This window comes from Stigmatopora nigra, chromosome 11 (genome assembly GCF_051989575.1).
Source record: "Stigmatopora nigra isolate UIUO_SnigA chromosome 11, RoL_Snig_1.1, whole genome shotgun sequence".
Lineage (NCBI taxonomy): Eukaryota > Metazoa > Chordata > Actinopteri > Syngnathiformes > Syngnathidae > Stigmatopora > Stigmatopora nigra.
Genome location: NC_135518.1, coordinates 13202704 through 13229409, shown reverse-complemented (window position 1 = coordinate 13229409; position 26706 = coordinate 13202704). Strand labels below are relative to the sequence as shown.

The following is a 26706-nucleotide window of genomic DNA, read 5'->3' as shown; positions in this document are numbered from 1 at the left end:
AGCTCAGGACCACCTTGACTAAGCGCATTTTGGGGGAGGGATGATGATGCTCCATCAACACGTCATTTGGAAGACGTGTGATGGCGTGGAGGAAATAGAGAAGCTTATTTTCTCGCGTAGTCCTCCGCCAAGGCTTTTTTTCTATAAATATACGGCGCATCGCCCCCCTACCCCGCCCACTGCGATGTTTGTCCAATTTTTCCTCATAATTGCTTCTTTCCACTTCATCTTCTTTCCACCGACGCCGCGATGTGGCGTGGAGACACGCGTGGCCAGACTCGAGGAAAAAAAAATGGTTGTTTTGTGGTTGGGGGAGCATTGGTGGAAGCTTGTTTTATTTAATGTTAATGAGCATAGCAAACAGGAAAAGTGGGTGGTTTTTAGAAGAAAATAAGTCATTAACATACTTTTTAATTTAAAAAATATTGAGAACATTTGAAATCATAGAAAATATTATCGAATTATTAATTATAATTATTATAGAATGTATATATTTTTTGGCATTTGTCATTCATGTACTTACTTTTTTCATTTCAAAGATATGGATTAAAAATGAAATCATAAAAAAATATAATCTTAGAATTATATAATTTTTTGGGGCATTTGTCATCAACATACTTTTTTTTAATTTTAAAGAAATGGGGAAAAAAATGAAATCATAAAAAATGCAATCATCATTGAATATATAATTTTTTGGGGCATTTGCCATCAATATACTTAATTTTTCATTTCAGAGAAATGGAGAAAAAATGAAATCATTAAAAATATAGAATGTATACTTGTTTGGTGCATTTTTCCGTAGTATTCGCAGTATTTTTAAATACTAAAAATATGCACTAATTTGACTTTCCCATTAAAACAACTGCAAAGTAAATTAGCATGAAAAGATAATATATTCATATAATGGAAAAACAAACAACTAATCCACGCCCACTTCTACAATTCCCGTCCAAATCTCCCCCACTTTTCACTATCATTTCTTTTCCCCTTAAGCCTTTTCCTCCCATCCTTAAGATTCCAAAATCACAAAAGTGTCTCACAGAAACGAGAACATTAGCCAAAAATAAAAATCCCCCCATCTCCCCCCTCAAAAACCCAAAACAAACCCCCAAAAAGTAGTCCACCTATGTCACCTACAAAGTGTATGGCCCCCATCCCCCCACCCCGACACATGTTCAGCATCCTCTGGGCAGCTGAGAAAGCGAGAGAGAGAGCAAAAAAGAGAGAGAGAGAGCGAGAGAGAGCAGTGAGGTGGAAACGCGGGTGAGCATCACAGAAAGACACAAATAGAGCGATAAAGCGGCGAATTAGGCAGCCAGGCGACGGCGAGGAGGGGAGGAGGAAAGGGGAAGGAGGGAGGAAGAGGAAGAGGAGGCAGAGGAAAAACTGCCGAGTCCTTGTCACGTCGCTGCTGCCTTCAACATCCTCTCTCTTGACATTTTTGGGTAATTTTTGCTGTTTTTGTGTGTGTAATAAGGCAGTGGATATTTCCCAATGATGGATGACGGGATGGAAACGGCGCCGACCCAGATTGGGGAGATGGGACCGGTCGCCGGTGTTCTCGGAATGTGACTGACACGCGTCCGTCCTCTGTGGTGAGGTAAGGATTGCGAGATTTGACGGGTTGTCGGGATTTGTTGTGGAGAAGGAAGATGTTTCTTGATTAAAAAAATATGGGTTTAATCACGTTGAATGATTTGATGAGGTCGCATAGCATCGGGTGTCGTAGTACTTCCGGGTGGCCGGCCGGCCGGCTCCAGCATAGTCATCACTCTCGTGGAGGTAGGAGAAAAGTTGTTTACGTTGGGGGGGAGGGCAGGAAAAATGACAGGGGGAGTCAGATTTTGTTTTGGAGGGGAGAAATGATGGTGGGGAAATGTGGGTTCGGGTTAGAGAGATGGATTTTGGCAAAAAAATGATGGAAATGCTCTTTTTTTTAGCATATTGTGGTTAGAGATAACATGGGAATATCTCTTGTCATTGTGTTCAGGTACAAAGTGACCATGTTTTTACATATACACATATGCATATATACATATTTGCACATATACATATACACATACATATACACACTACATACATATACATAAACATATAGATACATACACATACATACACATATATGCATACATACACATATACATACACATATACATACACATATACATACACTACATACACATGCATATGCATATACATATATGCATACATACACATACATACACTACATACACATATGCATATACATATACATAACCACATATGCATATACACATATACATATACACATACATACATACATATACATATACACATACATACATACATATACATATACACATACTACATAGATATTCACATACATACACTACATACACATATACATACACATATATACATATACACATACATACATACATACATACATACATACATACATATACACATATATACATACATACACACATATATACATATATACATATCCACATATATACATATACACATATATACATATACACGTATACACATATAGTACACATATATACATATAGATATACACATATATACATATACACATATAAACGTATACACATATAAACATATACACATATATACATACACATATATACATACGTATACATATACACATATATACATACACATATATACATACGTATACATATACACATATATACATATACATATAAGCGTTAAGAGTTAACCTGGGCAAAAGTGTGTTACACAGACTGTGTGCATGTATAATGCAGCAGGGAGGAGAAGTGTCACGCAAGGCAACAAGTCACCATGCTTCCTTCCCCTAAAGTCGTGGAGAAACTAGGCTAAGCTAAGACCCGCGTCAATAATTTAGCCACCGCCGGTGCCTCTGGGATTGTTTCTGCTCGTGGAAGGAATGAAACAATGGCGTCGCAAATCAACCTCCAATTCAAAAATATGAGCTGCTAAAGGTAAAAAGATTCCAATGGGATTTAGGGGGGACATATTTGTGCTTAGTGTTTTTAAAAAAATACTTTTGTATATATTATATGGACTTTTTTGTGTGTATTTGAATATGTAGTGAGTCAAGGATTTCATATAATGTCAAAATTCAGCAGTAACCAAAAAAAAGCATCCCTCAAAGTAAAAAATTGACCAAAAGTGACCCAAAAGTACCCTAAAATTTTCCGCCGGCCAATAAAAAGTTGACTCATTCTCGTACTCAAGAGTTAACCCAATCTGTGCCATATTAGTGCTCTGCTAACACCCTTAAATATGCTCCATTTTTTTTGTGTGTCTGTCGCCGTGCCCGCTGTACCGTCACCAAATCGAATTTGGGCACTCTGGAGCCCGGTTGTCACGGTAACCGCTTAAAGAACCCGCTACCCGCCATCCGCTCTGCCTCTTTATGTTTTGCGAAGAATGTTAAGCGTAAAGTATGATCGCGTTGACCCCCGCGTAGATGAAGTCTGGACAAAAGAGCTGCACGTTCTCGATCTCCGAGAAGGGAAACGGCCATTGTTGGCCGTTCGACCGTCTAATGGAGTCGATACGACTGCGCCATTAAAAAATAAAAAAGGGGGTCAACATTAGCCCAGAGGTGAGAGGGTCCCACCAAGTGGATACCATGATGAAAGTATGGAAGAAGGCTGTAAAGGCATAAAGAAAATGGCCATGTGGTTTATTCTATATGGAACGTAGAATGCTTTTATGTGGATTTCAATGGAGAGGAGAAGGTTTAGCTTTAATACAGTAATCCTTCTGATATTGTGGTTAATGTGGACCAGATATGGTTGCTGTAATCGAAAAACTGCTATAATAGGGTCACAAAAATTAATTGTATATTTTTTTTCTTCTTTGGTGCTGAGTCCTAGTAGCAAAAAATACAATTTTATGAACTTTAAATGTATTTTTTTTAAATTCACACTGTAGTGAAGCTGCGAAAATTAGATATTAAACAGCAGTTAGATATTAAACAGTACTTAGATATTAAACAGTACTTAGATATTAAATAGTACTTAGATATTAAACAGTATACTTAGATATTAAACAGTACTTGGATATTAAACAGTACTTAGATATTAATCAGTATACTTAGATATTACACAGTACTTGGATATTACACAGTATTTAGATATTAAACAGTTCTTAGATATTAAACAATACTTAGATATTAAACAGTACTTAGATATTAAACAGTACTTTGGTATTAAACAGTACTTGGATATTAAACAGTACTTGGATATTAAACACTACTTAGATATTAAACAGTACTTGGATATTAAACACTACTTAGATATTAAACAGTACTTAGATATTAAACTCTCACTCATGATTATAATTTTGAGAGCTGGTTTCAACAGTAAACTCTGTCACCATTTGACCAAAAGGGACCAAAAGACCGGCGACCAAACGTCCGAGCACCGGTTGAGAGCGGCAGTGCTTAGTGCATTGGGCTCACAGTTCTTTGGGGAAGGAACTCAATTCATATTTCTTTGAGCGGACTAAAAACGGGTTGGCAAAATTGCTGTTTGGCGACTTTCAACTCATCCCATGGAGAAATCCACCATTGAAGGTCTAAGCTGTCACAAAACATTCTGCAAAAACCCTTTTGAGGACCCCCAATTGACGCATCTAGTTCAAAGCCAAAATCCAAATGACACATCTCAAGTTCGCCAAGGGGCGCCAAATATCAACAGCATTTAATTTAATATTCATTTAAATGCTCACAAGGCTTTTTTTTCCAGTTGCAAGTTTGCTTGAATTTTTGCCCATCACAACTTTCAAAATAAAAGCTATTTTGATTTTTTTTCCCCCAAACTTAACATTAAACCGACGATCTCATGTCCAAAATAATTCTGATTGTTCCCACCTGGATAAAAAAGTATCAAATGGAGTTGTTTTTTAATTTTTTTTTTGATAATAGCAATAAATAGCTTTTGCTCCAAGATTGAACTCGTCTACTTGGAGTAGATTTTTTTAAATTATTTTTAGAAAAGACACTGCGGGACCAGATTAGAATGCGAGAGCGACAGAATGGTAACGTCGTCTCGGCGGGGTAACAACCTTTGCAACATCAAAAACGGATAAAAATACCGCCACAGAATCAAAGTATATCAGCGAAAAAATAGAGCTGAAAATGTCTAGCTACTATTTCTATCACAATGAATCATTCTAGACTCACAAAGTACTTTTAAAAAAGAATGTATACGATATTTTAGCTCGACTGCGGCACCCCTCAAGGGTATAAGTAAGGAACATGTAGTACACATTGTTAAATGGCTGATATTATTTGAACGTAATGTGATTCTATCATATTGCAAATTTCTTTAATGTCAGCATTTCAAAAATGATTTTTGAATAAACTCTCACCCCAGAAACATTCACTTGGAGATTGGCATTCCAAAGTATTTTTGCAAGGAGAAACATCACAAAACTTGCTCAAATAGCCCAAAAAAATGAAAAAAAATCAATGTTTCCATTTTAAAAAGCTGATTTTAAATGTAGCTATTCCTTTATTTTGAAAAACAAAAGTTTGCTAAGGACTTTTTAAAGACCAATAGAAATTTATGATAGCTCAGCTCCTTAAAATTGAATTTTATTTGTACTTTTGGTAAACTTATCAAGGCCTCAATAGGAAAAAAAACACAAAAATGGATGAAAACCTCATTTGTTTCCAATTGTAAACCTACTAAGACTCTAACGAGCTTCGCATTAGCTTGTAAAAGCGTTTGTCGTGAAAGGAGCGGACGCGTGCGTCCTCGAGAGGCCTCGTCCTAATTCCGGCCACGCCGGAGGCTCAATTGCTGCTTTGATTACATCAATTGGCCTCCCCTCCCGGCCCAAAGGAAGACGTATAATCACGCCATTTACACGGGAGTCCATTCCTCGGCACGCGTTGGCTAGCTTTTGTTTGTCTGCCTATAGCCAAGCGGGACAAACGTCGGCGTTTGTCCCCCCAGCGACGATAAACGACGGGCTCTCATAGTACGCCACCCGCGACTTGCCGAGGTTCTTTTGTGGCGCGGGACAATGACAAAGTTTCCCAGACGAAGAGCAGCCAGTGAGTTTCTCTGTCATGTTACACAATGGCTTGGCTTGTTTGAGTAAAGTCATTTTGTTCCTTTTTTAATTGGACTGCTTTGTTTTTGTCAAAAAGTTCATTTTGGAGGATTAAAATCATTCCTCTGTTTTTTTCCTTACGTCGTTTTTGGTATTCTTTGCCATTGGGAAATTCAAAATGATCAACATTTAGCCATTTTTGCATTGTTATTGTTTAATAGACAAATGTCTTTCATGACTGGTCGCACACTGAGTCGTGATGTTCATCTCATCCATCTCTTGTTTAAATTTTAATGTGAGGCTTTTTAGAAATTGGGATGATGCAAGATTAGCAGCTAGAAGAAGTGAGTGCACAACTCCATCTCGTGGACATTTTATGTTTGAAGCTCATCTTTGCATATTTATGACTATATTACTATATTGTATTCATAAATGCTGGATGTCATTCCAATATTTATGGAAAAGTAAGGCACTTTAACAATTCTTTTCAATTTACTTTTTATTCAAAGTGTTTTTACATTCTTATATGGTGGCTTAAATAATCCTGTTTTGAATTGGAAAGTATAAAAAAAGCCATTTTAGAAATATTAACACAAAAAGGGATCAACATAACCTTACTGACCAATACCCGCAAAAAATGCACCAAATATTGATTGATTACACTGTAATAGTCATTCTCTATTTTTTCTTAAGTCAAATATACTTAACGCACTTATGAGAACTTTATTTAAATAAGATATAATAGCAAATATTCAGTTCCTTATGTAACATTCTTCCTGCTACCACTAGATGGCTGTGCCACTCAGTACAAGATATTCCTACAGTTTTTCTATGCACTATTCTTATCTTTTTCACTCTTTCTAGGAAAGCCTTCACTGTGCTCCTTTCTATCCCAAGCATAGTATTTTTTCTTTACTTTAGTAGCAAGAGTACGTCTTTTGTGTATTTAGTTTGAGAGCATCAGCGTGGAAAAGCGCTACAAAGATCACAAATGGCCTCAAGCAAAAGTGTCATGGCAGTTGACCCCGATTTTATCAGTCTTGCGAGTATTATCATTTCAACGCACTTTTCCGATGGCCTATCCGTGTCATTTGAATGCACGCTACGATAGACACCACCCCCGCTTTTTTCCCACTGTTGACGGAAGTTAATTTTAAAAAAATATATATCCAACCCATAGTTGAAAGTACTAAAATATGTTTATCCAACCCATAGTTAATAGTAATAAAATATGTTTAATAGAATACTACTTGATTGAATTTGTATTCCCAATATGCACACTAATAGGATAGCGCACGACCATTTGTCAATGAGAAATACAATATATACGCATTGCACTGACTAATGTTACCGGTTCTATTTGAAAGGGAAAAATAAATAAACAAATGGAACTTTTGAGGCATAAAGAGGGAGAAAAACAGATGCACTTGACTTTATCTGCAATTCTCAGTGCAATTAAAATGCGCTCCGTGTAGCGAAACAACAAGACAATGTTTTTTTTCTTTTTTTTTCTGTACCCCGCAGCTATTGATAGCGATCCGGATCCTCGATAGAACTCGGCGGATCGGCGACATCTGCGTGTGGTAGAAGGCCGACTTTGTGGTGGAGGGCCCGGCAGATGGTCACACTGACAAAAAACTTCTCCAGGTGATTTTTTTTTTATATAGAAGTACAAATACAGTCTTTTAAAGGGAAACAAATGATGTTAGGCTGATGCAAAATATGGTGGACAGGTCTATCTAGCAAAGGGGGAAGTTGAATAGCAAGTCAGCTATTTTTGTTAGAAATGCAGCATTTTTAAAGCTAATTTTAGGCACAAGTATATAATTTTTTAACATAAAAAGTCAGCTGTGAGTAACAGTTTTTCTCAATGTTTCGTCTATATTAAGCTGTAAATTGGCCATTTTAATTTCAAGTGCTGACAGTTGGAGCAAATTTAATTATATACATATATTAAATTAATTCGGACAATTTTGCCTAAATGAAACCTGAATTTTTTAATTAATTCATACAAGTAATTTTGCCCAAATGAAACATGATTAAGCGGCAAGACAAGAATTTTTGCTCTGTAAGATGTCCAATTTAATGTCAAATTGAAGAAATGTGCAAAAACCAGGTTCTAACTTGAATTAAATTTCCCTCTTTAAATGTACATTTATTTCTTAAAAAAATACCGCAATATATTCTGCCTTCTATTTCAACCTAAAAATCAATCACAGACCTCATCAGGTGTCTTTTCAGAATACTGATTTAAGACTAAGTATTCTGGAATTAAGATAATCTTAAATGACAAATGTCATTAGTGAAGCAGTTTAGAAAATGTCACTACACATGTCTTTGTTGAAATAATCAACCCTCAACAAAATCCTAATGAGAAAGCCCACTACAAATCCAAATGTATAATTCATATGCTCCATTGACATTGCAATACCGTAATGTAATATAAACTCGACTTTGACTACACTATCGATTTCCCATCCGCCTGATGAAGAGGAATAATATTTGGATGAACTCTGACCATTTCCGCATCTGCTCAGCCAAGTGTGTGATGAGTTCCGAGGTGATCTGCCGAATAATATGCCAAATGGGCGGAGTTACACAACAAAATCAAACATGTTGGGGACATTGGCCAGAAAAGAGCAGTTTCTTAATTATTCCCTTCAATTTTTGGGGCGTTTTTTGTATTCTAAGTGGAGCTTCTCATTAGTTTTGTTGTGCCTAAAAAGACATTTGTCCCTGGGGGACTGTAGAAATGGTGCTGCTGATACTCTGGAGGATCCTGCAGCGCCAAATATGTATTTTTATTATGAACAGAGTGATAAAAGGCTTGAAAAACAAGATATCAAAGGGTTAGAAATGTTGATAAAGAAATTGTTTTTGGGATTTAGATGATCAGAAGCCGATTTGGCTGTTTGTGGTATTTATGGGATGAGGAATGGTAGACAAATGCAGGTGTGTTAGGTTCATTAATAATTATACTTTAATATAATTATAAAACAATACAGGGGGATGTTTGATTTAATTAAGGATATTTAATTAATTTGGCATCTCTGATGAATTTAAGGCCATAAATCAAAACAATTACAAGGTTATTGATTAATCCAATTGCATAAGCAAAAACAACAGCTGTAACAATCATCGCATATTAGGTATTCAATAATAACAATTAAGGTCGGAACTTAAAAACAACTCCATTGGAAATTAAACAATTTAAGCGCAAATTCGGCAAAATAATTCCATAATCAAGTAAAAAGAGCATCACGATTAACGACAATATGCAAGTAATCACGAAGGTTGTTGGATAGCCATCACTCTGCATCAGCATTTTGATAAACGTCCTTCCAGGTCTGCATTCCGACTTACCATCCGTTCATTAACCAATCAATTGTGACAGACTTAACATCCCTTAAAAAATAAGTTTAACAAAATCACCCTTAGCCATACTTTTAACCATTTTTTCCCCAAATACAGAATGGAGGAGACTGTACGAACACTACTGCAGAACCAGGATTCATTAGAAGGCCCAAAAGTGGACCCGCTGGACCTGATGAAAGCATACAAGGTACAAAAAAACATCCCAAGTCATGTTATTGGATCAAATTAGCTCTTGGAAAACCTCCAACATGTACTTGAGTTGTTCTCCTGTCTCTCCAGGATAAACTTTTGGAGGAAATGTGGAAGCAGCAGGACAGTCTGGAGGGTCCAATTCCTCCGGAAATGGAGACGACGACTTCGGAATCTGTAGAGGCCGGCGGCGTTCCAGAAGAAAACAACAGCAATTCGCTTCTCGTACGACTGAAAGCTCTCGAGGTAGGCGATAGGGTGATTTTTTTCTTCTTCTTCTCTTCACTCTTTCCAGTCACTTCATTAAGACTGAGTAGGAGATGTTGAGGCTCAAATCAGCAGCTGTCTTGAGCAGCCTGCTTCCCTTCCCTCATTAAATTTAACATGGCCTAAAATGCCAATTAACAAGAGAATGGGACGCAGTGAAGTCTTTCAAGTAAACGCACACAACACTTGCGACTCCAAACTTGGACACGTTTGACCTTTTCCGCGCTTTGATTGTCGAGTTTCGAGCCGACGTGACCTTTGTGAGGCCAACCAAGTCCAAAAGAACCCTCAAAGTCTTTCCTAAACATTTTTTTTAGCTCTCAAGTATTAGGGGAAGACGCCATATTGACCGTAACGCATTGTTTTTTGTCATTTGTGACTCTTTCAGGCTGAAAACTCGGCTTTGTCTTTGGAAAACGACAACCAGAGGAAGCAATATGAGCGCTGCCTGGATGAGGTATGATTGACTTTGAGATTTTTTTGCAATGTTGCTTTAAATGTCCATTGTCTTTCCTGATCCAGGTGGCCAATCAAGTCGTTCAGGCTCTTCTCACTCAAAAGGTAAGACTTGATGTCATTACAACAGAGAAACTGTATACATTGTACTTATATATTTTCTACATTTTATGAATTGGACAGGACTTAAAAGAAGAATGCGTCAAGTTGCGGACGCGAGTCTTCGACCTGGAGCAGCAGAACCGTATCCTCAACGTCTTGTTCCAACAACGAGTCCGAAAGTCTTCCAGTCCTGCACCCCAGGTAGGAGAATTGAATGCTTTTATTGTCATTATAAAAGTATAATGAGATTTAAAGCTTTCACCACATAGTGTGCAAATAACAACAACATAAACCAATAAATAAGAAATAAATGAATTAATAAGTAGTGCAGGATGAGTTCCATGGTTTTGGAGATGTTCAGTGCCAAGTTGTTGTTGTCTATGGACTCAACAACAAACTAATATATAGATAATCAATAAATAGTAAGGGATAAATAAGTAGTATAAGTGGTAGTCAACATGGGTAAGTGGTAGAAAGAAACTGGCTTTTTGAGCACATTTGAGCATTTTTCTCCATTTTGTTGAGTCTGCATTGTTAATACATCCAGACGGGAAGTACAAATGTGTACTGTAGTTTGACAACGATAAGGCGCACTGCATTATAAGGCGCACCCTCAAGGAATGACACACTTTTATTTTTTTCCATATATAAAGCACACTGTATTATAAGACGCACTGTCTATTTTGTAGAAAATGTCAGACTTTTAAGTGCGCCTTATAGTCATGAAAATACGGTACGTAATGTAACGCCATGCATCCAGGGGAGTCTAACCCGCTAATTTAGTATGCTGTGAGGTGATCTGGTCGAGGAATGCTGTCTTTGGTCTTTAACCTTTTCTGAAAGGTCATACTTTTAGACTTGACAGAGGTTTGGCCTTTGTAAACCATCTGTATGCATTACCTCAACAATGCTCAAAGCTTTTAGAAACAACACGAGCATTACCGCACAAAACCTCTAGTACAGGTTTGTCTTTGAAGGATATTTAAAAATTGGGAAATTTTGTGTCTAGAATTGATGTAAAATGTCGCTAAAATGTTGTTGTTTTGTTAATGCATGACTTCATAAGCCATTTTCGTAAGACTCGTCATTAAAATATATCAACCAAATATCAAAGTGGCCCAAGGGACTAGATTAAAATATATCTCTAATCTTGCGCAAATGTTAAATTCTTAATTTATTGCAACATCCCCAGCCATGGAAAATACTGTTTTTCCTTCACCTTAGGCTAGAATTTGAAATGCTCCCGTCTCCAGAGAAGTCGCAAACAAAACACATCATCCTTTATGAGTCCCACAGAGGTTGCACACGATATTTTGCATAAACGATGATCCGAGAAATTGCCACACTAAATTCCTTCAAAATGAGATTCTTTCTAGCTTCATGCTAACTAACTCTTTACAATTGGGGCCCATTTCAGGTTCTCAGGTCTCATACACGGTCCAAAAACTGCAAAATAGTTCTGTAGTTTCATCAATTTAATGAAATTATGTCAAAGAAGCCTCAATCAGACCTTCAGTCCTTGACAGTTTGTTCGAAAATGGACTGAAACGCAAAAATATTGACTTCTTTTACAGGTAATTCAAAGGAATGGAAAGATAGCTATTGGAACAGGACGATGGCCCAGTCTGCTAAGCCTAACGTGTCCACGAAGTAGCGGTAGTGACCTGTCTTTATCCGGTAGCGAGTACTCTAGCGGCTCACATACTTGGGCCGAGGGTCGAGGCCTGTCCAAACAAGTAAGTCTCCCTTCTCAAAACTTCTGGGAATTTTAGGTCTCCGATTAATCGGTGATTGTTATCCCGATCTAGTGCCCAGCCAGCCGGGACAAAAGAATGAGTGCTGGTTCCGTATCGGGTCAACACCCAGACTTTGGCTGGAAGGAAGGCCATATTCTCAAAGGATTGAAGCGTCTCCAGACCGGGGTCTCCAGGGAAAAACCAACTCCTCGATCTGTACCACATTGCCAGGACTGTATGACCTCAAATGAGGGTATCTACTCAATGGGTGGGAAAAATAATCTGGCGGGAGGGAAGGACAAGGTAAACAAAAATGTCAATGGAGGAATCGCCATAGTGGATTCTGATGAGAGTAGCAATGATTCTCGGATGTCTCAAAGTCAGGAATCAAGTGATAGCACGTCAGTTCGCACAGATAGTCCGAAAGAACCTTTAGCTAGCGCCACTTCGAAGAACTTGACCCATCTTGAAAATGGCGGCTTAATGGAACACCCACCAGTCCAAAAGGAGAACTTCAGTGACGTTTTGAGTGACAACAACAACAACCCAGAACGATCCAGTGACCGTAAATCCAGACTAGACCGCATGGACTTGGAATCTCGAACCAGGGATGCCAATCCCGCCATTGGCCATTCGGCCACTAGGGCTTTGAGCTGCGTTTGCGAAGCCAGGCAACGTAGTTCGTCGGCAGAGGTTTCTCACCACGGCGAGGCCGGGACTTCCCGGAACCTCAAACCCAAACCGCAACTCTGCGACTCGGCCAGGAAAGCGTTCATCCTACGTAGCAAGAGCGCCGACGCCGGGCCAGAACAGCACAAACATATCCACTCGCCTCTTCACCAAAACCTCTTCTGGAGCCATAAATCTGGTAGTCCCAATAAACGACCCAATCACGGTAAACTACATGGTTCAGGTCATGATACGGAGAAAGAGGAGGAGTCAGCGTCTACTTGCAAGTCTCTTGAACGACTGCAACAGCGATCGCCGCTTGCCTCGCCTGTTAAAAGCGCCACTTTGACGAAACCATCTGCAGTTGATGAAGGCTCAAAGAATCTGCAGTCCGCCAAGATTCTGTCCAATCACGAGGAGGCGGACAACAAACAGGAACAAGTCGTCGCCGAGCCGTTTTCTTCAGAGCTAGTTTCTCCATCACCACCGATGCCGCCAGGTCGGACAACGTCTCTCCTCCTCAGAACTTCGTCAGATTCCGGCCGTGCTAGTCGCCCTCAGAGCGCCACTGTTGGGAAAACCATGTCCGGACACCAGACTAACGTCTCAACCGAGAATCAAGTCGTCTTTAACGCCCATTCTTCTAGGATGGCACCACTCCCAAGTACAGAAGATTCAGAATCGGCCATTGCGTACCACGGCGGAATGGCTCCGCCCTCCCTGTTGCCAAATCCAAACATTTTGCAAAGATCCCAACAAAGCATCAGCGAGCCCAAACTTTCCGAAGTCCCGCCTCAGACGTACTCCAACGTGTTCTACCACAACTGTCAAAGTTCCGGGTCCAGAGCTGTTAAAATGTCTCTTCCTGCAAATGCCAGATCCCACGAAGCCATCTCAGGACCAGAAAGCGGTACCTTCCTAGCATTGAACCGCCACAACCAAGACGATCCAAAGCCGGCTCTAAAAAGCATCCAGACCTACCAAACGTACCTCTGCGACCCGCACATGATGCCAGACCACGCCAAAGTCCGGCGGAAGATTGAAACCCGGTGCAATTCTCTAGATTCCGAGCCCTGCGGTCCTCCGGTCGCCCCGGATGGCGCCGTAGTCCTGGACTGGGGTTTTGACGAGGAAGGCTGGCTTTTCAAGCGTTCCGTCTCCGTGTCCACCAGACCCCCGTTGAAGCCGGTCATGGGTATGAACGGTGCCAAGGCTCGTAGCCAGAGCTTCGGAGCCCGCTACGCAGACCGACCCAGCTTCAACCGGTCTGGCAAAGTGCGCACTCAGATCAAAACCCACTCAGGGAGCTCTTTAAACTCCCTCGGGGACGTTCTTCCAGGGAGTATGAGTTGCTCCAGTAGCTACCATTGCCCTACTAACCGTTCCCTACTGAACAACTTCCTCATTGAAGAAGGCCTGGCGTGTCCTCCATGTCTGGGCTCCTCTAGCGAAAGACTCCAGAGTCTAAAACTCCAACGAGAACAAGCCAGACGTCTGCAGATCGAGCAACAGTTCTGCAGCGCTTTCGGAGAACCCGTCTGCGAAGAACCGGAGAGACAGAGTACCATCACTACCATCGAGGAGAAGGTCATGCTGGGCATCGAGGAGAATTTACACAAGTCTCAGGAACAGGAGAGGAGCGCCGAAGTCAAACCCAAATCCGGGTCTACCTTGGCTAACTGGTTTGGCTTCCGTAAGGGGAAACTACCGACGCCCAGTGCCAAAAAACCCGACTTGGCCAAGGTCAAAGACGAAAAAAGGGATCAGAAGATCACCTCGTTGCTGGGAGGGAAGCAGACTAAGTCGGAGAAGAAGAGAGATCGGAGGAAAAGTGACGGAAAAGAGTGGTAAGGTCCTTTTCTGCCATCTTCATGTGACGCTGGCTGGACAAATTGTTGGCGATGAACGGCTGTTTTTTTTTTCGTTTTTAGCCCTGCGGGAAGAAGAGAGTCGCACGATGCGGTGCGAGCGTTCATCGCCATGCCTTGCCCGGGGATATCACTTCACGAAACGCAGGTCGTCGGGGGTGCTCAGGTAAGGCCAGCGCCGCCAAGTGGCGGCTCGTACGCCTTTAACTCACTCGTTTTGGATGCTTTCCTGATAATGCAGACGATGAACCAGAGATTTGACGGAGAAAATGGAGCTCTCATCAAAACCACCCTACAGGATGCAGTTATCGGTAAGTTTTTGTTTTTACTTTTTTGTACGTTTAGCTAGCATATAGCACGACTGCCTGTCATAGTCAAGTATAGTAACTATCTTTTGAGGAATAATAAGGTTTTGTTTGCATATGCTATTTTACATTCTACGTTTATTTAGGACTATGTACAACGTGAAAAACAGTTTAAAAACGAAGTTTAAAGTAGCCCATTTATAGGTGATATATAGACAAGAGGAACTATTTTACTTTTCAATGTTTTTTTATTTTTTAAACCAGAAAAAGACATTTTTCTTGACACAAATAACACAATTTCTGTAGAATCCATCATCATTTTTCAAAATGATTAATGCATTTTTCCAAAATTAAAGTGGCCCATATATAGTTTGTATATGAATAAGAGGCACCGATTTTATTCAAATAACTATTTTTTTTAATTCTAAGATCAGGTATTTAAAGCCAATTTTTTACACAAAAAACACAATTTCTGTAGAATACATAATTTGCTTTTCCAAAACGATTAATGCATGTTACCAAAATTGAAGTTGGCTGTCAACCAGTTCAGGGCCCACATATTGGCTCTGGGATTGGCTCCGGCGCCCAGAGTATACGGGGTACGCATAATAATTGTAGGCTTTGGCTAAAAAAAATAAATTCAAATGGACTTTGTAGGCAAGGAAGGAAATGAAATGGCCATTGTCATTGGAATGAATAATAGATTGATTCCAATTTGATTCTGGGTGTTTTTAATTGAGCTGGACGGCAACGCGGCACCCCCGCGCGTCACCCCTTCATAACTCACCCCCGAGGTAGTAATGTGAACTTTAAAAGATGTACCGTCATCGTGACAGGAGCCACTTTGGAGCAATCTGGACATTCTGCCTTGTGAAGGTAAAGGTCACCTCGGCGGTGTCACCTCCATCGCGTCTCCACGCCGCCGCCGACGCCAGCTTTGTCGTCATCCTATGTCAGGGCTTGACCTCATTTTTCGATCTAATTCTCTTAATTAGATCGCCACTGATTGTTTCGATGCTTATTTTGGGTGTACGTGTCATTTTTTTGTGGAAAATTGCGACAAAAGTGCTCTTATCTTCGTTGTATGGTAATTTTAATATGTGCAGTGAAAATGGCCGACATTTCATGCTAAGACGCCATATTTTCGTGTTCACGGCTGAATTTATAGTACAAAAACGGGAAGATGTGTTTAATGGCACGATGCAGTCAGAAGAATGTCTTGCATATAAAATACGCACACATGTTGCGTATTTGAATGCCATCCCATGGTGCATTTCATTGTCAGTGTGGTGGTCGCATGCTGGTTAAACCCCGCCCCCTTTAACCCCCCCCCCCCAAAAAAAAAACCAAGCCTTCCGTCAATGGCTCTCCTTGTGCCCCAGGGTCCGGTTGCCAGATGCGAACCTTGGACAGCGGAATCGGGACTATCCCCCTCCCCGAATCCTGCTCCTTCTTCTCCTCCATCCTGCACCTCCTCCCCAAGCCCCCCTCGTCCGCCCCCGAGGCCGAGCCGCCTCCGGCCCGGATCGTCCCGGACTCCCCCGGCGACGAGGCGCCCCCGTTACCCCGGTGGAGGATACCCTCGGGTTTCCGGGACGACCGCGCCGGGTTGCCCGGCCCCCTGTACGAGGGCGCCCAGGTTCAGTCAGTGCCTTTCCCTCCCGTGGCCTTCCCCCCGCCTCAACCCGTTGTGACGTCCGCCCGTGTGTGTGATACCCGCCATGGAACCCAGAGACCCCCGCAAGGTAAAGTTAAGGAAACCCAATGGAAATTGCAGGTGGATGCTAACACCTTTAGACTTTGATAGAGAGTCTTATCTCGTTTTTTAGCTGTTTTTTAACACTTAAAATAGGAATAAATGGCATAAAATTCCTGATTCAGAAGCTAACCTGTCAGCTGGGATAGACTCCAGCACCCCCGCGACCCTAGTGAGGATAAGTGGCTTGGAAAACAGGTGAAATGTATGACTATAAAATGTTTACTCCACAAACAATATCAGTACCATTTTTCTGACATTAGCGCAGAAAATATAGTCTTGCTTGGAAACGACAAATGTTATTTATTTATACCAAGGAGTACCTGGCCTTTTTTGAAAAACTAATGCAACTAAACGAGATGGAAGAGTACATTTAGATTTGTTTCAACCCGTATTCAGGAAATTTCCATTGGTTGCAGTAGTAATACAGACACAGAAGACATTGTAGACCTAGGTAAAAAAAACTGGAGGTCAATAGAACCAAATACACATTGGGTGAACTGTAACAGAGTCCCTTAAGTCCTTGTTGTCCTTGTTTTGTAAACTAAAGCCTTTTCTGCTGTTGGTGTGTCTTTTTCCTCAGGTGGATTGGAACCAAAGAGGCTGACCTACGTCAAAGCCAAGACGAGAAGCCCTCAGAGTCAACAGAATGAGCCCACCAGGCTTCAGCTCGCCAACTGTAAGACCACCCATCGTCAATGTGACTTTATCGTTCCAGAATTATGTACATTCCAATTAAGAAATTGGTCATACACTTCCAAATCGGATCCCATCTTGTCTGATACACCAAAAATAGTGTTGGATCGGAACATGTGTATTTTAGACTAATTGCATGTTTTAATACTTTCTCTTCTAGAGCTTTTGACCTTGGAAAGCTCCTCCAGAAGAGCCTCAACGCTCCCAGTTTTCAAGCCCAAGTGGACGGACGTCACGCAAGACTGGAACGTTGATGTCCACACCAGCCAATCGTGGCTCGACAAGTACACACACAAACACACATCTCTGTCATCCAATCACAACGTAGCGCAAAAATGGCTACATCCGTTCCCGTCATCCAGTTGGAAATAGTGCACAACATTAGTCACCATCTGGCCACACATTTGTCTACAAAAAGCTGACAAAACTAACAAAAAAAACTAATTATTTCCCCTAAGGTGGTGATTTTTTTTTCACATCCGGCTCACAGCTGCTATACTTTCACAATCGTTGTTGCTATTGGAGGTGAAAACGACGTAAGAAATGAAAGCCAAAAAAAAAAAAAAGTACCATCCATTACGCACTATGACGCAAATGTCAGCGTATGACAACGCAAATGATAAAAATAATCTTTTCTGCGTTAAAATGGAACATATTTTTTTTAAAGAGGGATTTGTGAATCTGGCAACCAGGGATCATTGAATCCAATTTTCAGTTAGTAAACAAATCCTCTAAATTGTGTTTTAAATTAAGGTCATCAAACAATATGCACTTTTTCCCACATCCACAACCATATCTCTGATTATTATCATAATTTTTACTGCATGGTCTTTTTTTATGCAAATAAATGCCATTTTAAGCATTTTCATTACAAATTACCACCACGGGAAAAAAAATATGACGTGAAAAGTATTTGTCACATATCACATATTATGTATCCTGTCACTTTGCAACTCTGGGACGTGCAAATCTCTCCACGGTGCATTTTTTTGCGGTTATTCCGCACGTAGCGATGACATCGGGGGCAACTTGGCGAACTTTCGGAACGGGACCTTAACGTCCTCACTGGCATTTTTGTCCCCGATTGACGCTGCGGCTTTAAAAGACGACTTTAACTTGTCTTAGTTTGTCCGCTAAAAGGAAAAACCACGCCGCTGTTTGTTTACATTCTCACTTTATGGCGTATTCTGTCTTTTTAGTGATGTTTTAGTGTGATTATTGACATTCCCACATAGCGTGTATTCGACTTTGACGTGTTTGGCTCGCAAATTCTGTTTTGAGGTCAGGAAAATGGCGATTAACTCTTCTTTTTTTAATCTAGAAAACATGGGATGATTTTTAGATTCATTTCTTACGGTGAAATAATTTCTAGTGGAAGTCTTTGAAACTTTTCCAGGGCAAGTTTGCTAAAACTTCGAGCCAAAATGGCTGACTTCACATTCTATTGATAGCACGGTTTCTTCATACTTTTGGACATGATTTATGCAAGACATGTCCACTTAAATTTCTTGTTGATTACTAAAACCAGTCCTTGGGAGTCCAGATGACTTTTTCATAAAGTAAAAGCCTTGGAAAACATCCAAAATTTGGCTGAAATAACCTGTCAACATTCTCCAATTTTTTTAACCGAACAAATTGAACATATTTGCATTCCCAAGCTCCAAAAAAAACATCCGTCCAATCAAATAACAGAACTTTTTTTCACAATTATAAAAATCACAAAGAGCAGGATTTTCCCCCAAACTTAAATTTCCATGTAAATTTTAGCCAAAAACAGAAAATGAAGGCAATAACGTTAAAGTCCTTAAAACCCTTTCACAACTGAGCCATATTTATATCTATATATTTTAGAGGTATTGTAGCATTAAACCTCTTATTTACCTCTTATTTTCCCAACTATGCTAACTTGCATGTTGATTAAAAACAAAAAAAAATAGCAGTGGTGTTTGTATTAGTAGCAAATGTTTTTTTTTAATTATTAATCGATCAGGGAAGAGAAAAATTGGTAATGCTGACATACGGGTAGAAAAAAAAATGTGTTATTATTGCGGAAATACACAAAAAAAGGCTCATAATAATGAGAAGGCATATTGTATTTTTCTAATATTCATCTAGTATTTACGACACTTATGACGCTTCCGTTTATTGCACATTTATTGTAACTCCTATTGGAAAAAAATATTGAGCCATTACATATTTTTGGTGGTGTTTTTGGTGTCTGTTTCCTTTGCAGTGATTATGAAATTGTATATTAATTTGTTTTATGTTGGAGGGGGAAAATAAAAAAAGGAACTATTTCAGTACTTGGGACTGGATTTTTGTTCTTTTTTGGGGCATTTTTTTGTCAAAAACTATGTTTTTCACATTTTTGTGGAAACATTAGTGCATTTTTTGTCACAAATAATCATTACAAATGGTATTTTTACATTTTTTACTGTGGAAACACATTATGAAACGGTAAGGATTTTTATTTCGGGGTGCTGGAGTCAATTTTAGCTCACAAAAAGCTGATTTATTGTGCGTAAATGCATTTTTTTGCATGCAAACTATTCAAATGTCATTGTATTCATGAAGCGTTGCAGGCTATTTGATGCTGGTTGTCCAATCAGTGAAGAGATAGGGAGTGTGTGTAAATGTGTGTGTGTGCTGAGCATAAGAAGAGAGGTTGGGAGTGCCGGTAGGTGTCAGACTATACTACAGTATGTCCTGCACTGAGCCTCCTCCTCCACTACTCGGCTTGCAATTCTCCACTTTGAAAGGAACATGTTTATCTTCACTCTTCTTACTTTGTTCCACTTTCTCTTCTTCAAGTCAGGTATGGACTCATCATTCATTCATTCATTCATCTTCCATTACGTGCATCCTTGAAAGCTACGAGGGGGTTGCTGGAGACTCATCCAGCTGACTTTTTTGGGCGAAAGGCAGATGATGCCCTAGATTGGTCGCCAGTCAGGTGTGCAAACCCAATTTGAGGGAATTGAGCCCGCGTCTGCCTGCGCCAAAGTTAGGCGAGTGAACCTCTATAGGCAGCTACAGGTATGGATTCTTAGGGTTTGTTGCTTTTCTTATCAATTTTTTAAAAATTTTAAATTTTACATTTTTTTTTATTTTTGATTTTAATTTTACATTTTTTTTTTTTTTTAAGTTTTGCCCTGTTTGAGTTGACCGGTGAACAAAAAATGCCTCTTCTATCAACACGTGATCTGCACTAAGCTGAATCGTGGGCTAATTTTGTTTGCATTCCTATTGAAATTTCATAAATGTGGCCATTTTTTTATAGATAAAATAAGGTAAGATAAGAACTTTATATCATCCCTTATTTGGGACATTTCCTTGGTTTTCAGTAGCAAGACAGACACAGAAGACATTGTAGACCTAGTTAAAAACAATTTAACAATTTGGATGACCAAGTATATTTGATTTTTTTTATGGCATAGGACTGGCTTTGCAAATTCAATGCTACCAATGCGAGGAGATCACCCACGACTGCACCACGCCAGATTTTGTGGTCAACTGCACCATTAATGTGCAGGACACATGCCAGAATGAGGTTCTGGTCAAGGAAGATGGTATGTACATTTCATTTTTTTATTTTTGTTTTTTTTTCAATACATGGAGGTTAGGGGGTACATGGAATTTGCCAACACATTGCTCTCGAGCCCCGTGCGGCTCCAAGCCTAAATTAATGCAGCTCTTTGCTTCATATTTCTTATCAACTGTGGTTCCTTGCCTGAATTAATGCTTCTCTTATTTTTATTTGCTCTTAAAACTCACTCCAATTCATCAAAACAAATATTTTCATGACTATAAGGTGCACTGCATTATACTGAATGGCACATTTAAATAATTTTTCCATATATAAAGCACACTGGATTATAAGACGCATCTATTTTGTTGAAAATATCAGACTTTCAAGTGCGCCTTATAGTTGTGAAAATACGGTAATTCAATTTAAAAAACGATTTGGCTGATTTTTCTTGTGACAGTTTCAAATTTTGCGCTATTTTGGTCTAACTTATTCGTCATCCCTACTCTAGCCTATCAGGTTTTTGGGATGTATAGTGGGCGTGGTTAAGCGTCTCAAAAAATCTATACGAATTTTAGAGCAATATGTTAAGACATCTCAGTCAGTATTTTCATCTTTCTGTCTTTCTTACATGAATATTCGTCATTTCTCATTCATTTCAACTCACTGGGTCATTTTGATGAGTCATTTAATTTCTCTTCTAGCAGAAAGGGAAAAAAAGTACAATCATGAAGACTCCTTGTCCTCAAAAACAAGTTGTTTTTTTCCCTTTGCTTCTATTTCAGCCGACGCTGCCCCCCGTTCTTTTCATGCCTGTCATTTAAAAGAGCAAACGCTGCTCCTAATTTGACAAGAAATGTTCTTACTTGCGCTTAAGAGTGAGCGTAATTTACTTCCATCAAGCGTCACCATGCGTGACAAACAAATTGGCATTTTCCCAGCAACTGCATTAGTGGAATGACGCAAAAGAAAATCTAAACCAAGATGAACTCTGCATTGTTTTGTCTTTAACAGATAAAAAAAATGACTCTATGGGGTTCAATTCTGGCATGCTTTACATTTCAATGCATTGTTGTTGTTTAGTGCTTGCTTGATAGGGTTTAAATCTGGAAATTTCATTTTTTTCATTCATTGTTCATGAACTCATCCTTGCTTGTTAGTGAGCATCTTTCAGCCTGTTGTAGCGCAATTGTGCTTCTTGCAAAGTCAATTTTCCCTCTAAGCTGTGCGCAATTGTGCACTATTCTTGTCTTCTTTGCGCAGCAGCAATCATATGGCGCGTAGTAAATAAAATCCAAACTTGTTTTTTTGTATTTATTTGTTATTTTTATACCCCTTTCCCTCTGTCCATTCTTATGTTTTTCATGTTTTACAGCATGTTTTACATGAAAAATTGGAGGAAACATTGACATGCACCTGCTTAAGGCAAGTGTTATACCCATAGCGACCAATGATGTCACTCACACTGGTTTTCAGTGCACTCAGGGAGTTTGTCTTTCTGCCCAGAACAATCAAAAAATAGAGGGAACATTGCTCAAAGTGGACTCATTTTCATTCTTTGTTGTCTTGTGTCTGCATTGGCATTTGTGTCATCACGTCTTCCCATCATCTTTAAATCTATCCATCCTCTTTGACTATCTTGGATCCTCCTTTCAGGAATCCACTACCGCAAATCCTGTGCGTCCTCAGGAGCCTGTCTTATCGCTTCTTCGGGCTACCAACAGTTCTGCACGGGCAAGATGAACTCGGTTTGCATCACCTGCTGCAACACGCCGCTCTGTAACGGCCAACGACATAAAAAGCGGACCCAAGCTTCGGCTTCTGTTAGACTAGCCATGCCGTGTTTGTCGGTTTTAGGCCTCTCGGTGGTGCTTTCTTCATTCCTCAGCCAAAGTCAAGGAAAATAGTAGTTAATGGTCAAAAATATACTAAAAATGTTAATGGCAAGATGGCAAAATGTGTCCAGTGTGAGATTTGGAAGTTTTTTGTCATGCTCCCAGACTTCAACCCTATAAAGTACACATTTTAGGAGCTAAATTCGAGACCAGGTGCTGGTATAGGTAGGGGTAAAACTACTACAAAGTGCCTTAATCCTGTATATAGGCTTATATTTTTTGCCTCTACTAAATTATTTTATTGCATGTTAAGTCTTATTTATCTATGTGGCCTGGAAAAATCAGTGGAGATTATAAAATATGATATTTGTCAATATGGATATGCAGTATAAGATGGTTCCTTATTTTTATTGAAATCTAATGGCATACTACTAATTGAAAAATACCAAAATACTTTAATAATATTAACTGCAATCATCTCAAATTAACTCATCTAGGCTTGTAAATATTGTGGCAAAAATTGCGAATGAGAAAAGCATTGGTCGGCCATCTTGTGGATGAGCATTGAATTGTTATGCATGTCAATATTATAGATAATAACTTCTGTATTGAGGGGGGGGGGTTGTTGTTAGTACGCCTATTTTTCATTGGACAGAATCACTGATATTATGGTGTATGTTCATCTCATCACTTATTCATTTTTTAAGTGAATAAAGCATTTTACGCAGATGTTGACGTGGCGTCTCCGTTCCCATGTTTACGTTCTTCGAAATGGGCGGGGTCTGTTTTGGTGTCACCCCGACTTCGCCGGAGAGATTTGAAGAGCAGGGGTCGCAGTGATCGGCCAGACGGGGCGCCGGAGACGGTCACGGTTCGCTCGTTGACGTGCCGCACGGCCAAACGGCAGCGAAGCGCTTGGACGAAAACCTGGCGAAATTGCCGAGAAGACACGTTGTATAGGAAGGGGTTGAGGGCAGAGCTCAGGTAGAAGAAGGCGTCGGCCACCGGGTGGAGGGTGATGTAAATGTGGAAGTAGGTCGTGGTCCAGGCGGACTTTGGGGCGCCGGCCATCATCAGGCGGCGGATTTGGTTGGGGAACCAACACACCAACAGGGAGACCACGATGAGGCCTAGGAGGGAAATTGGCATTTTGAGACGTCAGGGTGTTGGGAACAACCCTGCTGATTGTTACAAACAAAAATCGAGTATTTGTATTCTTCCCACTTTTTGGGTCATCTGCAAAATTACACATTTTTTTATTTTTTCATTTTTGTCTTTATTAGTACTAGTATTATTATTATTAGTAGTAGTAGTAGTATTAATAGTAGTATTAGCACATAATTTAAACATTGCAATCCCAATTTTCTACAAAATACATGCGCCTTATAATCCAGTTTGCTTTATATAAGGCAAAAAAAATAAAATGTGTCATTTATTGAGGGTGCGCCTTATAGTCGTGAAAATACGGTAACTTGCACAGGTGAATTAAAACTAAAAAAAACATCAATTTTCTATTATAAGAACCATTTTAATGGCAAAAGAGCCCCAGAAAATGGAGAATACTTTTAAAAAAAAAATCTAACTGAGGGATTTTGAAGGGTCTCAATGCTGGCGTCATTTATTTTCTGAATTACTCCACAGCGCATAGCCCAAATAAATAATTTATTGAGGAGTTTGAATTTGAAATGGACTGTGATTGCGAAAAGATTGCGTATTAATGAATCTCAGCCAACTGAAATGACCTCATGATATTGTCAAGGTTCCTTTATTTATTTGTTGATAGGAAGCTGGCTGTTGAGTTTCCAGAGTCAAAATAAAAAGGTATTAAATTGTCTAGCGGACGTTTGTAGGAGGTAAAGTTAGAATAATGACTTTTTTGTTGTTTTTCTCTGGGTATTTGGGAGGAATATTAATCGTGTTGTTTTTTTCATTGATTGTCATTCAGGTTGCAAAAGTGACATTTCTAATCAAAGCACGTTAAGAAGCAATTTGGTTGGTAGGATCATTGTGATTAGTTCAATTAATAGGTCTTATTTTTCTATGGTGGAATTGAATTAGCATACAGACGTGCATTTAGAATTGTTATAAAAAGAGACATTTTGTGACTATTTGTCGCTTCTACTTTGGCATCCTCATCATTTTACTGCAAAACTCATGTTATATTTAAACATAGGCGTGTCTATTTTGTAGAAAATTTCAGACTTTTAGGTGCGCCTTATAGTCGTGAAAATACAGTACTTTTGTTTCAAACTCATTAGTTTTTCAAATTTTTGAATCTTACTTTTTACACCAGGTTTGTACTACCACCAACCACATCTCTAAATAGCCAAACCCCAGATCCAAACCCTATAAAGAACATAATTCAATGCAAAATCTTACCCAAGAAAATGATAGTCTGCTTCCTGGCCATCTTCACCTTATTACTTTGATGCCTGACCGCTATGCCACTTGTCCCACAGTCTCCATCCGACACCCCCGCGGACTTCCTCAGGACCAGGATCATGGCCCGACACATGAAGGCCACTCCCCCCAAAACCAGCAGATAGACCACAAAGGCCACAAAGATACTAACCCGATACATCTGCCAACGTTCCCTCAGGTTAGTACAAAAAGTCAAGTTCTGGACCGGTTCCTGGGCCGAGACCGGGACGTGACCCTGTGTCCCGGTGGCCACCAGCAGGGGCAGCGCCACTAACACCGACACCAGCCAGGCCAGGGCGACCAATCCCGAGGTGCGGCGACCGCTCAGGGTCCGGAATCGGAAGGGATGGCATATAGCTACGTAGCGCTCGAAGCTCAACGTGGCTACATTGAGGATGGTAGCGTAGCTACACGCCTCCAAAACAAAGTTATAAAGCTTGCAAGCGCCATCCCCGCCAGACGCTGAGGTGAAGGGAAACCAGATGGCGCTATAGAGCTCCACAGGCAACCCCACCAGTAGAACCAGGAGGTCTGAGCAAGCCAGGCTCACCACATGGTCCGTCACGTTCCGTTGAAGGTAGCCGTTTCGCAGGAGGACTCGCGTGGCTCGGATGGTGGCCGAGTTACCTACAATGCCAATGACCAGGATGAGGGTATACAAGATGGTCAGGAAGATTTTTACGCCATAATTGGATTCCAACTGACTCCAATCCTTCTCCTCAGGAATTTCTTCTTCTGTCTCCATTGGGTGGCGTGTCTTTGGTGTCTTTGATGGGCTTGAAGCAAAGACCCAAAGGGTTGCAAAATGGCCTTGTTTGGTTCAAGATTAAATCCTGTTGAGTTGGAATTTAGATGGAATTCTTAGGACGTCATTTGAGAATGGTTTTGGTCCAAAACCAACCACATTTTAAGGATTTTTGACTCAATTTTGGTTTCAATTTCCATTCAATTGAGTTTTTTAAGTCAGTCCAGTGTGTTCCCAGTTTCAACATTTAAAAAAAAGTCTATATGGGTCATTTTTTGAAGAAAACAGGTACTTGGATGTCCCGTTTTGACCGTAGACAACCCCAAGGTGGGTTCCAACTCACCCAATATATCACCCAAATATCTCATACAGAAGAAAAAGCTCCAACTCCAACTCAGCAAAGAAATAAGGACAAAAAGATCTTGAAGTCGCCATTGAGTTCCGGTTGTGTCCAGGCTTTTTCAAGCGCTATCTTATTTCCGAGGCTGGATTGGATTTTGCTCATACTGATTGCAGCTTATCAACTCCTGGGTGCAGTTACCGTGATTGAGACCAGGACTCCAAAGTTTTGACCCTAAAATACTGGAAAAACTGCCTTAGAAGTCCTCAGAAGGAAAAAAATGACTTCTTATGGTGTTACTCTCCAAAGTCGAGTATTCTGACTTCAGTCTATGAAAATGAAAGGTTTAAACATAGGGCT

General features: G+C 40.0%; 4 protein-coding genes across 7 annotated transcripts; 3 read left to right on the top strand and 1 right to left on the bottom strand.

The window, feature by feature from the left end:
* The first annotated feature begins 9532 nt into the window (after positions 1 to 9532).
* On the top strand, positions 9533 to 12221 carry LOC144204564 (nck-associated protein 5-like). Its single transcript, XM_077728624.1, has 6 exons — positions 9533 to 9622; positions 9715 to 9870; positions 10280 to 10348; positions 10414 to 10452; positions 10531 to 10650; positions 12024 to 12221. Exons 1-6 carry the CDS (start codon positions 9533 to 9535, stop codon positions 12219 to 12221), a joined length of 672 nt encoding a protein of 223 aa, XP_077584750.1.
* A 42-nt stretch (positions 12222 to 12263) lies between these two features.
* On the top strand, positions 12264 to 18277 carry LOC144204492 (uncharacterized). 3 transcript variants are annotated; one of them, XM_077728513.1, is made up of 6 exons: positions 12264 to 14701; positions 14786 to 14888; positions 14964 to 15033; positions 16410 to 16772; positions 17367 to 17462; positions 17640 to 18277. In XM_077728513.1, coding segments are annotated over exons 1-6 (3054 nt in total). In that variant the 5' UTR covers positions 12264 to 12281; the 3' UTR covers positions 17642 to 18277. The 3 variants fall into 3 exon arrangements, with proteins under 3 accessions (XP_077584639.1, XP_077584640.1, XP_077584641.1); XM_077728514.1 differs by lacking the exon at positions 16410 to 16772; XM_077728515.1 differs by lacking the exons at positions 17367 to 17462; positions 17640 to 18277 and adding an exon at positions 15864 to 15903 and having other exon boundaries at positions 16410 to 16557.
* Positions 18278 to 20026: 1749 nt separating this feature from the next.
* LOC144204689 (ly6/PLAUR domain-containing protein 1-like) lies at positions 20027 to 23180 on the top strand. The gene is made up of 3 exons (XM_077728801.1): positions 20027 to 20294; positions 20917 to 21048; positions 22662 to 23180. The coding sequence occupies exons 1-3, from the start codon at positions 20243 to 20245 to the stop codon at positions 22910 to 22912; spliced, it is 435 nt and encodes a 144-aa protein (XP_077584927.1). The 5' UTR covers positions 20027 to 20242; the 3' UTR covers positions 22913 to 23180.
* gpr39 (G protein-coupled receptor 39) lies at positions 20159 to 26668 on the bottom strand. 2 transcript variants are annotated; one of them, XM_077728800.1, is made up of 3 exons: positions 25220 to 26668; positions 23644 to 23970; positions 20159 to 20280 (listed from the first exon to the last, which is right to left on the bottom strand). In XM_077728800.1, the coding sequence occupies exons 1-3, from the start codon at positions 26004 to 26006 to the stop codon at positions 20174 to 20176; spliced, it is 1221 nt and encodes a 406-aa protein (XP_077584926.1). In that variant the 5' UTR covers positions 26007 to 26668; the 3' UTR covers positions 20159 to 20173. The 2 variants fall into 2 exon arrangements, with proteins under 2 accessions (XP_077584926.1, XP_077584925.1); XM_077728799.1 differs by lacking the exon at positions 20159 to 20280 and having other exon boundaries at positions 22306 to 23970.
* Positions 26669 to 26706: the final 38 nt, after the last annotated feature.

Excerpts from the sequence above, each read along its gene's own strand:
- gpr39 (XM_077728800.1), bottom strand. The coding sequence starts at position 26,006 with ATGGAGACAGAAGAAGAAATTCCTGAGGAGAAGGATTGGAGTCAGTTG. Across the intron at positions 23,971-25,219 it reads GCAGACTATCATTTTCTTGG|GCCTCATCGTGGTCTCCCTG; the intron begins GTAAGATTTTGC and ends TTTCCCTCCTAG. Across the intron at positions 20,281-23,643 it reads CTTCAAATCTCTCCGGCGAA|AGAAAGTGGAACAAAGTAAG; the intron begins GTCGGGGTGACA and ends GACTTGAAGAAG.
- LOC144204492 (XM_077728513.1), top strand. The coding sequence starts at position 12,282 with ATGAGTGCTGGTTCCGTATCGGGTCAACACCCAGACTTTGGCTGGAAG. Across the intron at positions 14,702-14,785 it reads AAAAGTGACGGAAAAGAGTG|CCCTGCGGGAAGAAGAGAGT; the intron begins GTAAGGTCCTTT and ends TTTCGTTTTTAG. Across the intron at positions 14,889-14,963 it reads AGGTCGTCGGGGGTGCTCAG|ACGATGAACCAGAGATTTGA; the intron begins GTAAGGCCAGCG and ends CTGATAATGCAG.
- LOC144204564 (XM_077728624.1), top strand. The coding sequence starts at position 9,533 with ATGGAGGAGACTGTACGAACACTACTGCAGAACCAGGATTCATTAGAA. Across the intron at positions 9,623-9,714 it reads ACCTGATGAAAGCATACAAG|GATAAACTTTTGGAGGAAAT; the intron begins GTACAAAAAAAC and ends CTGTCTCTCCAG. Across the intron at positions 10,349-10,413 it reads ATGAGCGCTGCCTGGATGAG|GTGGCCAATCAAGTCGTTCA; the intron begins GTATGATTGACT and ends TTCCTGATCCAG.
- LOC144204689 (XM_077728801.1), top strand. The coding sequence starts at position 20,243 with ATGTTTATCTTCACTCTTCTTACTTTGTTCCACTTTCTCTTCTTCAAG. Across the intron at positions 20,295-20,916 it reads CTTTCTCTTCTTCAAGTCAG|GACTGGCTTTGCAAATTCAA; the intron begins GTATGGACTCAT and ends TTTATGGCATAG. Across the intron at positions 21,049-22,661 it reads GGTTCTGGTCAAGGAAGATG|GAATCCACTACCGCAAATCC; the intron begins GTATGTACATTT and ends TCCTCCTTTCAG.